The sequence below is a fragment of the Panthera onca genome, chromosome B1, assembly GCF_046562875.1.
Source record: "Panthera onca isolate mPanOnc1 chromosome B1, mPanOnc1 haplotype 2, whole genome shotgun sequence".
In the NCBI taxonomy this organism is placed as follows: Eukaryota; Metazoa; Chordata; class Mammalia; order Carnivora; family Felidae; genus Panthera; species Panthera onca.
Genome location: NC_138342.1, coordinates 173,428,369 through 173,440,495, shown reverse-complemented (window position 1 = coordinate 173,440,495; position 12,127 = coordinate 173,428,369). Strand labels below are relative to the sequence as shown.

The 12,127-nt window shown below is 49.5% G+C and overlaps 1 protein-coding gene across 2 annotated transcripts in view; it reads right to left on the bottom strand.

The window, feature by feature from the left end:
- DPYSL2 (dihydropyrimidinase like 2) overlaps positions 1-12,127 on the bottom strand; it is a 132,940-nt gene that overhangs the window by 5,108 nt on the left and 115,705 nt on the right. For both annotated transcript variants that reach the window (XM_060653210.3, XM_060653211.3), the window contains exons 9-12: positions 8,815-8,971; positions 8,207-8,348; positions 5,336-5,506; positions 360-539 (exon numbers count right to left, since the gene is read on the bottom strand). In XM_060653210.3, the coding sequence (XP_060509193.1) occupies positions 360-539; positions 5,336-5,506; positions 8,207-8,348; positions 8,815-8,971 (650 nt within the window). The remainder of the gene's footprint in view (positions 1-359; positions 540-5,335; positions 5,507-8,206; positions 8,349-8,814; positions 8,972-12,127) is intronic.

Here is a 12,127-nt window from a genome sequence, read left to right as displayed (position 1 = left end):
TCCAATTCCCTTGTCTCCCTTCTTTGACTTGTCAAACTCCTACTTAACCTTCCAAACCCAACTCAAAATGCCCTCTCCCCATGACACTTTCCCCATGACTCCACAGCAGTGGCTGCCTCCTCTGAACCTCACTACTCATCACAGCACATACCACATCATACTTGATTCTGGCTGGCTTAGACATTCCTGACTCATCCGCTGGTATTCCGAACTCCAGAAATAAAAACATCATGCTTCCCTTTATCCCTGAACCATCCCCTCCCCCGCACCCATCTTGATATTCTAACTCGAAGTGTAAGCACTTTTGGAATCGAACTTAACCCATAATAAAAATAATTCATAAGATCAAAGCTACTCACTCTGCTCCTCGCCTTGATACGCTTGTAAACAAAATCAGGGAAGGGCTTCCGGGGGATGTAGCGCCCAGAGCCCTCAGTGACATGAAGGGTGCCATCCTCCAGGACGATCTTCCCCTGGCTGATGACCACCAGTGGGGAGCCACGGCACTCCATGCCTTCAAAGATGTTGTACTCAAGAGACTAGGGAGAGAGAGCGCATAAACTTTAGCAGACTGCCTGTCGTCCTGGTGAGGTTCAACCAGTCTGGGGGCGCCCCCTGCTCCGTATCACGCAGATGAAAGAAAGGCCCAGAGATGAAGTCCTGTCCCGACTGGCCACCCCAGCAGGCACTCAACCTGTCTTGATTTCCCTGTCTAGAATATGGAATAATCTTTCCCTACTTCTCAAAACTTTGGGGGAAAAAACAGCTGGAACAGAAAAACTGTATGGAAAAGCGTGAAGGTTTGCAAATGCTACACAAATGTAAAGAAAATGATTCCTTGCATTAGCAGCGGCTCTGTCCTCATGGACTCAAGCCCCAATCAGGTTAAAACCCAAAGGCTTTCTCTGACCAAGTTGCAAATTTCATTTCGAGATGAGCATCCATGAGCCGGCTTTCCCGGTTTTCCAATCTGTAAGGGATGTGGTTACACTGCGGTCCCTGAACGAAAAGACCGTGGCAACTCGGGCCATGCCTTCAATAACATGTTTGAAGTCTAGCTAACTTCTAGCTAACTTGCAGCGATCCTTCTAGCTTCAAGTTTTGCAGTAACCTCTCCGTGTGTCCTGGAAAATACGCAGGAACTTGACGTGCATGTGAGCTTGTTCTTGCAGAACAAGGCAACGGAAAAGGGGAGGCACTACTCTTACGTGTCACAGTCCCATCCCGTGCCTTCGGCTCACCCACTGCTACTTATCCACAATGCCCCGCACTTCTTCCTGCCTGCCCCGTGCATCAGTACAAATGGCCATGGCCGGAGAATCAACAGGCAGCTCTCACCTCAAAAAGCAGCCCGGCCTTCTAGAGAAGTCGGACCAGGTTATCAGCACTAAAGGAGTCAGTCTGTGAACAGAGAGCGGTCACAGGATACTGCAGTTCAGGAGAACATTTCTGTTTGGCACAGTGGCTAGGCAGTGCGGGGAAGCGCCCGGCTGGCCTAACAGCTCACGTTCAGTGTCAAAATGCAGGGGTGTTGACTGAAAACTGCAAGGAAGGGGGCACCTGGGTGGCTCGGTGGCTTAAGTGTCCCTCTCTTGGTTTTGGCTCAGGTCATGATCTCACATTTCATGGATTCGAGCCCCATGTCCGACTCTGTGCTGACAGCGTGAAGCCTGCTTGGGATTCTCTCTCTGCCTCTCTCTCTCTCTCTCTCTCTCTCTCTCTCTCTCTCTCAAAATCAATACTTATTTAAAAATATATATATTAAAAAAAAAAACAAAACCCTGCAACGAAGGGCTGTCAGCACTGCTCTGAGACTCCCGTGGAAGGAATCCCGTGGAAGCTACCCAAGAAATAAGGCAGAGGCACCTGGGGGATGGGGACGGGGCTCCACACATGCATTCCGGGACCAAAGTGTGCGCCCCAAGCCTAAGACTGTCTTCCATCCCTGAAATCAGTATCAGCAAGAGAGCTGTGCAACCTGTCGGCCTCGATGGAACTGGGCTCTTCCAGCAGGATCCTTGCTTTCCCCCCTGGCCTGGGGGATCACCCCACTGGGGCCATTTTACATTCAGCGCTCAGCCTGACATTTTCCTAGACCACGCCGGCGACAGGAACTCGGACCACCAGCTTGCCGGAGCACCAGCCTTCAGCTCATCTTCTCAGCAGACACTTTTGCCTGCGAAAGTTGAGGCACGCCAGATTCTCTGCTCCCCCCTTTCTCCACGGCAGATCCAGCTCTCGCCCAACCTAGGCGACGCACAGGCCAGCCCTCGGTAGCACAGTGTATCTGCAGAGGAGCCTCGTGTTACACGCCTCGTCTTGGCGTGTTTTCTCTCACAGCGGTACGTAAACTCAGGGAATCCCTCCAAATCGGAGGCATCTTAGACTGGGTGCAGTCCAGGCCCTGTGTGTGGGAACTCTGAGCAGGGTCGCTTGAATCCTGCCTCAGAACTCGTTTCTTCATCTGCCTCTCTCCCAGGGCTTTCGTGACGGTGACCACACACAAGGAACCTATGTGCGTAGATCATGTTGTCAGAATCCTATCGTCTCTGAACTGACCTCTGACGGGGTGTGCGTCACCATCTGAGGGCATTAAGCCCTACCTCTTCCGGGTCACTCCGCAGCTAAGTGTCTACACTCTAACAAGCTCCTCTTCTGCCTTACCGAAAGACTGGGGACAGCTCTGGACACGGGGCCATCCATCCGCCCTGGGTTCGGATCCCAGTCCTGCCACACACCAGCTGTGTGACTCTGGACAAGCCCCTTACACTCCTGAGATTCAGCTCCTCGTCGACCAGGGACAAAACCTGCCTCACAGCACTGGCACCAAGATTCGGTGAAATAAAATGAACAAAAGCATCTAGCACGTTACTTGGCACAGACCAGGCATTTAGGAAATGTTCACTCCTCCACGGCCTGTTTTTGTTTTGGTTTTTTTTTTTTGGTTTTTTTTTTTGTCCTTTCCCAATAAGACGGCGAGTTCTTCAGTTTCAAAGCCATCATGAGACGCATACACTGAGTTTAACTGCCTGTAAATGACTGATCACAAATGCCTAGAAGGGCTTTCGGCCATCTCTCATTTTCGCAAGATGGGAAGAACCAGCCCCCTGACTCTAAGTGACTTAAAATGAACAAGCCCAATGGTTCAGATCACAGCTTAGGGGATACAGAAACTACCCTCTGTCAAACCACGAGGCAGGGAGGCTTCGCTGTTCACCAGGTAGAGACATTTTTAACCCACATCCACCCTGGCTCCCTAAAATAACTCATCTGGCTGGATGCCTGAAAAATCCAAGCAGAGGCTTAGCAACAGGGCCCTCAATGATAGTTAGCTAAATGCTCCAAATTAAAGCTAATTAGCCCAGTGGTATGAAACACTGTATTACACAGGGAAAGCCTCTCATTTGTATTTTCCTGGATGATTAAGGCTGCACAGATGTGCTTAGTATGGACCCTGAATCAGGTGAGGGCAGAAAAGAGGCGCTTTTCTTATGTGGGGTTGCCTGGAGGTAAAGGCAGGCCAGTGCTGTTGCTCTGGAAAAGCGAATGTGTGAATGGCAGAAATCTGTCTTCTCGATTTTTCACATCCCCTCTTCTGACAGGTAAAGGGCTCCAAGTGCAAACTCCCTAACTAGGTCATCTGCAGCTTAAATAACGAGTCCAGTTCACCCTCTATCACCTCTGCAGAAGGGACTGCCAAGGAGGAGAAGCATTTCCTCCATTGAAGCGTGACCAAGGGGCTGTACATGCAGTCTGGTAGGGAAGAACCCTGGACAATTTTGGCTTCTAATTCTGGCCCTACCACAAAATAGCTATGTAACGTCAGACTGGTCACTTACGCCCTCAAACCCTCCATTTACTTATCTTCCCAATTGGGGTAATGGTGCCACCCCTACATTGAGAAGGCCGGATGAAAAGTAAATGGGACTGTGACGTTCATGAATAAGAATAGCTAGGTTCACTGGGCAGGACCGCAGGAGCTCTGCCTGCAGAGGCCATTCTGGACCCCCAAGATGTTGTGATCTAAGTTACAAGTAGGTGTGGTTATAAGACTATGCTAGGAAGCTAAGCCAGCCAATGGGGAAGGAGGAAAAAAGTCAACTCTACACATTGAGAGCCGAGCAACCTTCCCAAAAGACATCCACCATCCAGGCACCTACAGGTGTCCACAGAAGCTAGAGGTAGGTGAGCCCCGCAGCCCAAGCACCTCTGTCCAAACAGGAGAGGCTTGGGATACAGCAAAAGGCCCAGAGCTGTCCTAGAGAGACCCCTGAAGCCCACTCCGGATCTGCCACGGCACCTGGGGGAGGTGTCAGTATTTACTGGCCCAGGCTATGTGGGGTGGACCGTCTAGAATCAGATTCCCTATGTGCCCAGCTTTCATTTTGATTTTTCACGTAGAATATCCTTTTCACTCATTAAGATTTCTTAATGAATTCCTAAGAGTTTCTGACGTAAAACACTCATGTCCTATGCCCATTTCTTTTCCCTTTGTGTATTTTCTTTCGATATTTAATACACACATACACACACACACACACACACACACACAATTTTTTCTATGAAGAACCGAAGGTATCTCACAGCTCTAATGCCACTGATCTCGCAAAATCACAGGACAGTCAGAGACTTTGTCTAAACCCCTTCAGGTCCACTGAGGAGCCTGAGACATGACATGAAGTCCCTTACCTAATGTCTAATTAATAACACAGGGCATCCTCAAGCTCTGCGGTGTAGACCAAGAAGCAAGAGATACCCTAAACTACAGATCCTAAAATCATGATCAGAATACTGCTGGAGATAGTTCTTCTATTTGGGAAGAAGTCAAAGTCAATGAATTCCTTTAGGACAAGAGCACCTGTCACTTAGGTTTCTGTCCAACAACACTGAAAAGCAGTGGCTTAAAACAATCAAACTGTGCATCTCAGGGTGGACATCTGAATGTTTGACGTAGGTCCCTCGTGGTAAGCACTGCCACGAGAAGTGTTGCATCCAACCACTGCACCCATGGGATGGTGCCTGACTTCCAGAAGCTTCTGATGTCCTGGCATGACTTTAGAGGCTTTGGAGGTCTACAGACAAAGACCTCCATCTATAAAGAGTCCATGGGACTGCAAAATGGTGATAAGAGTAACAGTCTTACTGATCTCACCAAAGATAAGGGGATGGCTATTCTCAACAAATTGCAAGTTATACTATACCCCAGGAAATGTGTAATATATCTTGCGGTTCATTCCTATCACATCAAGTTCTTTCTGGGGACTCTCCCTCCCTCAGTCTCTTTCAGTGACTACAATTCATTCAGATTGGGTCCATGCAGTATAACAGGACTTACACTGTTGTGGGTCTTGGCAGAGATGGTTTTAACGCTGTCGGGGTCCCAGATGACCAGGTCAGCATCGGATCCCACAGCAATGCGGCCTTTCCGGGGGTACAGGTTGAAGACTTTGGCTGCATTGGTGCTGGTCACGGCCACAAACTGGTTCTCGTCCATCTTCCCCGTGACCTGAGAAGCACAGCACATACACGCACACACACCAAATGCAGGTTACAGAGTTGAAGGGAGCAATGTGACTTCACAACAAAAAAAAAAAAAAAAAAAAAAAAAGGAACACGCTTTGGATATACACCACAACTTAGACAAACATAAAGGGCATTGTGCTGAAAGAACCAACCTCAAAAGGCCACAAGCCATATGATTTTATTTGTATCCCATTCTGAAAATAAAAAAGTTACAGAGATGGAAGACAGATGAGGGACGAGGTGAAGATTCCTCCAGGGGCCAGGGTGGCTATCACAGGGCAACACATAGGGGGTGTTTGTGGTGATGGGGGAAGTCTGGGTCTTGGTTTTGGGTGGTGGTTACATGAACCTACATATGACAACATGACAGAACCACACACACACACACACACACACACTGTGTCGCTGTCAATGTGTGGGCTTTGATAAGGTGCCATAATCACTTGTTGGTAAAAATGGAGGAAGAGCACACAGGACCCATCTCTCTGTTCTGTCTTTGTTAACTGCCTCTGAATCTATAATTATTTGATAGTGAAAAGTTAAAAAAAAAAAATTCTGAAGGGGCTACAATGCCTCTTCAGGAAGGATCACTTCGGGGAGCCTGGGTGGCTCAGTCAGTTAAGCGTCCAACTCTTGATCGATCTTAGCTCAGGTCATAATCCCACAGCTCATGAGTTCGAGGCCCACATCAGGCTCTGTGCTGACAGCGTGGAGTCTACTTGGGATTCTTAATCTCTCTCTCTCAAAATAAACAAACATTTAAAAAAAAAAAAAAAAAGGAAACAACATTTGGCCTCAATGACTGTCCTTTTCAAAACTACAAGTCCAGGCTCAGGCTTGCAGTCTAGCCAACCCAGAGGTCCCAGCGCCCGGTCGGGGCACCGCACCCGTGTCATGCTATAGGTGCTGATCAGTTTCCTCATGCCCTGCCCTGCAGTTTCTCATCCCTACCCCTTAAGTTCCTCTTCCCTTTCAATGCAGATCAGAGGAAATGACTGCCTATCTCTGAGTTAGGGAAGCCACTCTAAAGCTAGGAGAAAAACGAGCCAAGGAAATGAGCAGGTATTAAGAGAGAGGAAAATACAAATGGCCAAGAAGCACATGAAAAAAAACTTCACTTTAATCAGTCATTGAAGAGATTAAATGTAAAACAAATTCACCCCTCAGATGGGCAAAGTTCTATTTTTTGATGACCAGTTGGGACCTGGTAGAAGAAAATGGCACACACGGCTGGCAGCATACAAATTGGTGTAATCTTTGTGGAAAGAACTTTGACGACACATAGCAAAAGCCTTAAAGATATACACACCCTTTGGCCCAGGAAATAGCACTTCTAGAAATTTCTCCCACAAGCACCATTAAAGGTCTATCTAAGAAGGTGTTTACAAGATGTTCATCCCAGTAAAAAAAAAAAAAAATCAAAAACAGCATAGGGGCACCTGGTGACTCAGTCAGTTAAGCGTCCGACTCTTGATTTCGGCTCAGGTCATGATCTCACGGTTCAGGCGACTGAGCCATGCATCAGTCTCTGTGTTGACAGCATGGAGCCTGTTTGGGATTCTCTCTCTCCCTCTGTGCCCCTCCCCTGCTCTCTCTCTCTCTCTCTCAAAAATGGATAAACTTATATAAATGTTCAAAGAATTACAAATGAATTACCGTCCAGCATTAACATGGAATCTTTTGCTACTAATGACCAAGTTTTTTTAAGTATATTCAAGGATGCGAGGACATTTTCATAACATACTGTTTTAAAACAAGCCACAAAACAGTATATATGATGCCCGTGTTACCTACACTCTCACACACATACATATCGGATACACACGGGTACTCTTGTACTGGCAGAAACCGGAAAGACATTTGCCAAAATCTTAATTGCAGTTATCTGAAAGGGATTTTTACTTATTTCCTTATTCTTTTTGGACTAAGGATATATGGTGTCCATACTCGAAACAAATTATTAAGAAACAGAAAAACCTGTTCTGTTGTTGTGCTTTCAAACACTGAAAATGAAAAAGCCCAAAGACCCCTGAGAGGTCGGTGTATGTTCAAAGCAGGCCTGCCGCAGCCTGGAGTGGGCAGAAATGCTAACCCTAGAGAGCCCTAATAGACAGTTTTAAGGAAATTATGTCCATTTCCCAGAGTAGAAGACTGACTGAGACGGTCACCGGGTTGCTAACGAAGTTTTTTCCTGACTGATCAAAAAAGTCCTATTTTATTATTATTTCTTTTTTTAATTTTTTTAATGTTTGTTTATTTTTGAGAGAGAGAGAGGGAGACAGAATCCGAAGCAGGCTCCAGGTTCTGAGCTGTCAGCACAGAGCCCGATGTGGGGCTCAAACTTGTGAACTGCGAGATCATGACCTGAGCTGAAATTGGTTGCTCCACTGACTGAGCCACCCAGGCGCCCCAAAGTCAAATTTTAAAGAGTCTCTGGGTTTTCTTTTTCAGTTTCCACTGATTCACAGACGATAACGGTAAGAAATATATATGTATTATTTAGGAGGAAAGGGCCACAAGGAGTGGTCTTGGATTCCCAAACCTAAAAACTCCTGTCACACCAGCACCAGCTTCTAGAATTTTCTCAACTGCCATGTCAAGGCTTCCAGGAGACCCAGGACCCTCAGAGGAGGTGGCCGGGGGAAGCGGACACTAATCCACGAGGGAGGCTCCCGCTCCTTACCACAGCCTTATCCCAGATGACGGACATCCGCTCCTCGGTGCCATTGGTGCCTTCGGGGATCAGAGTGAAGTTGTCCTTTCCCACAGCCTTCTGGGCAGTGTTGAATGTGCAGTGGGCACTGCCAGTGACCTGAAGATCTCCGCTGGAAGGAAAACACATGGCTGGCTTGTAACGAATCTCATACCCCAAAACATCCTTGGACATGTTTTTCTCATTTGCGGGGCCACTGACGGATTTCGAAAGAGCCTGTCCTCCCCTCACGAGATAGGAGATTCGGGCAGAAGTGACATGGTACCAAAGCTTCACACTACATCTCTTTTGGGAGGTGTCTCAGCTTCTGGCCACGCCGCACCACAGTGGGACCCTTTTGATCCCTCGTTCATTCCCTCCGGTCGGCTTTCAAGACGGCCCAGGATTTTATCTAGAATTTCCTGGCAGGACGACGTCAGAGCGATAATCCCCTGTTCCTGCTTAGCCATCTGAATCTGGAGAACAGAGGTCTCTCTGTTTGCAAGCCTGCTTTTGCCCGCCATGCTGGACCCTGACAGGTCAGCCTGGTCCAAGGAGAGGCTGAGAAGGGGGAGTGTGAACATGTCACCAAGACTCACCAGGACAGCAAGGAGTTCAGGAAGTCCGGAGTGGTCGGGTCAGGGCTCAGGGGTGGGGAGGTGACAAAAGCGGCGGCCTTGGCCCAGTTCTTGCTCCAGTAGTGGGAGCCATCAGTCCCCAAGCTGGCGGTGATGGGCTCGCCATACACCACGGTTCCTGTCCAACAGGAAAACAAAGCTCAGTAGGATACAACAAGGGAAGGAAACCACCCTACTGGGAACCACCAACGCCTGGCAGCAGGCCAATGGCTCGCCATCCCTTACTCACCCTCTCGAAGGCAAAGACCTGGATGGCCGAATACGTCCACCTGCCAAAGTCACCAATCTAACGTGCGCTCCCTATGATTCTACCCCCGGGCCCCGCTCTTCTACCTCAACACACTCTCTTACCTCCTACACTGCCGATTCCCACGTCTCCTAACAGTCCCCAGCTCAGACTGCGTCCAAGCATCCAGTCCCGAGGGCTGTCTACACTCTTAATTTGGGGTGACCCACGGCACCTCAAACTTGACCTCACGGCTCATCAAATACTTTCTCCGCTTCCCAACATTGCCCAACTCTCTTTGCACGGTTCAGCTCTGGCTCCTGGACTGAGAGAGGAATTTAGACATGGTATCAGTGGGCCTGAGGCGTTTGAGAACATGTATTCAGCCCTCCAGATGGGTCCAAGAGACAGCCTGGATCCCTAGGTCACTGCCTGAAAGCAGCTGTCCTTGAGAGCCACCAGATGCAGCACCAACGCGGTGAGACTGAGAAACAAAGGACTCTGCACAGTGATGCTACTCAGACGTCAGTGTATCCGGAAGCTTGGTCCAACTTCATACATTGTCCAAGAATGTCGATTCCCTGATGCTCACCCAAATCACGTCCTCTTCTCTGTCCATTCAGGTGCAAGCCACAAAGTCAGGAGTCATCAACCCACTGAATGCCCGTGCTTCAACACTGTAAATACACCCTTCCCTTTCCACCTCACGTTCCTTCCCTTCCATCAGGCCTTCTTCCTTTCTCCCTGGCTCACTCCAACAGAGCCTCCCGATCAGAGTTTTACTTTTGCTTTCCCAATGTTCCCAGGTTTACTTTTGCTTTCCCATCGTTCTTCCCTGCCTCTCCGCTCATTCTCCAGGACCCTTCCAGAGTGATCTTCCCTACGCATAACCTTCCCAAGCCATCCTCTTCCATAAACCCCGAAGGAGCCCTTCTGCTTTCGAGAACGAGACAAACTCCTCCCAGAAGCATCTAAGGCCCCTCATTATCCAGCTTCATGTTAAAGCTCGTCGCTTCCTTGACGTCATCTACGACACACCTGGTCCTCCCACGACACACCTGGTCCTCCCTTCCAATAATCATCCAGTTTTGAATTTTTTGATTCTCCACTTGCAGAATTCCTGAAGAAAAGGAGTCAGTCTACACACAGTAGGCACTCAATAAATGTGTGTCAAACTGATGAAAGGGCATAATGCTTTCTTAGTTGAAGGCATCAGGGCTGGGATTTCACCTCAGCCAGCCTTAGGGCCACCAGGAAGGTGCCTCTCCTTGCCTCCTCCCATCATAGGAGGGCTAACCCCACCCCCCACAGCAGTCAGCCAAGGATTTTCTCTTCTCTAAGGCCAAACACTTCCCAGTCAGGAATGTGCCTCCTTGCCTCTCCCCAGCCTCTTCCAAGGACTTATCTCTTCATGACATACCATAACACCTTCTCTGCTGCCCTAGAGCTGGCTCCTCCCGGCTGCCCTCTCTAGCCTCAGGAATTTCACAAAGGAGCCACTCTCCAGCCAGGCAGTGTTCGAGGCCACCGGCAGGCAGCTCATTTGAGGAAATCAAGTTAACCATGCCCAAGCGGGAGAAACCAATCCAGGGCTCCAGAACCCAGGGGAAGCCTCACACAGCAGGAAGCCCCCAGGCAGAAAAGGGCCAATGCTCAGAATCACCTGGAAGGGCTCCGGAGTTCCCGACTCACGCAAAGCCAGCTGGGTGGCTGCACAAACTGCCCCCGCTCATCCCGAAGTGGAAAAACACTGCACAACGAGCAGGCCTTCACTGCTGCCAGGGCCACTTATGAAATACAAGCGGCTGAGCAGACCAGCGCTGGGCCCTGGGCTCTCACAGGACCTGAGGCTCCTGGCTTTTGGTTTGCACATCAGCGCCCCCCCCCCCCGCCCCCCGCCCCAACTGCCTGAGTGGGATTATGGCTCTTCTGACCCACCCAGGAGGGGAGAGCTCAGCAAGTCATTAGGAAAACAAAGGATCTGTAACCCTAAAGGTTACCAGCTTGGGTCATGAGTAGGTTCCAGAGAGCAGAAGTGCTCAGAGAAAAAGCCTGCTTAGACCGTCTTTGAAAATCACTGGTTAAGCGCAGACGTTTTCCTGATTCTCTCGTGAGTTGCTATGGCTCACCCTCTCCCTGGACCTGCTCTTCAGTCCTCCCTTTGGAAGCTTTAGCACGAGGAGGAGCTGGTTCCTGGAACACCTCCTGGATCCCACCAAGTGTGAGTGCCCTTGACTGTGACCTTCATCCCACTCTATGAAACTCAGACTGGGGTGGGTCCCGTTCTCTCTGCGCCTGGGAACTTGCACCTCCCTGCAAAGGAATGAACCCAGCCTGCAGCCTCTGAAAAACCCGGAACTGGAGGGGCACTTCAAGGCCACTGCGGACCCGAACCTGCCTCCTTAGGCCAAGGCTGAGCCAGGACTCCTCAGCCAGCGCCAGGCTAAGATGGGGATAAGGGAGAAGGAGGGAGGCATCTTGTAGCTCATCTCAGCTTTGTCCTGTTCAAATTTCAAGGGAATCAGAGGTCCTTGCTGGCTTTCCATTGATTTTTCTTTAGCCCCCAAAGGCAGGGCAGGGGTTAAACCAGCCTGTAGAAGGCCTCCTCCTCCAGGGAGAGGTAGGTCCACAGGTGGGGGGCTCTGCCATTCAGGACTGATGGCCCCCCAGTACCTCCCCAGGGTATCGCTCCCATTTTATAAACACTGTTCCCGAGGGAGCCATGGATGAGCTTCTGGTCCTCCATCAGGCCACAGACACCACTAAACTGTGTGCCAGAAATAATAACCAATGGTAATAATAAGCCACGAAATAGGCTTAAAGGGCCTTTCCACACTCGTCTAAATATACTGCTGACCCTTTCTTGGCGGCAGTTAGACCTTCATGACTTTCTTCTCCAGGGAGAGTCTGAACTGCAGGATGTGACCCCGAGCCAGCCTTTGGCAGGCTCTCTAGGATGGCAGGGAACTGCAAGGCCTTGGGGGTGGTGTTTATTCACAACGAGCCTGGGGCCTGAGTGCATTCATGAAGAATAAATGCAAGGCTGGG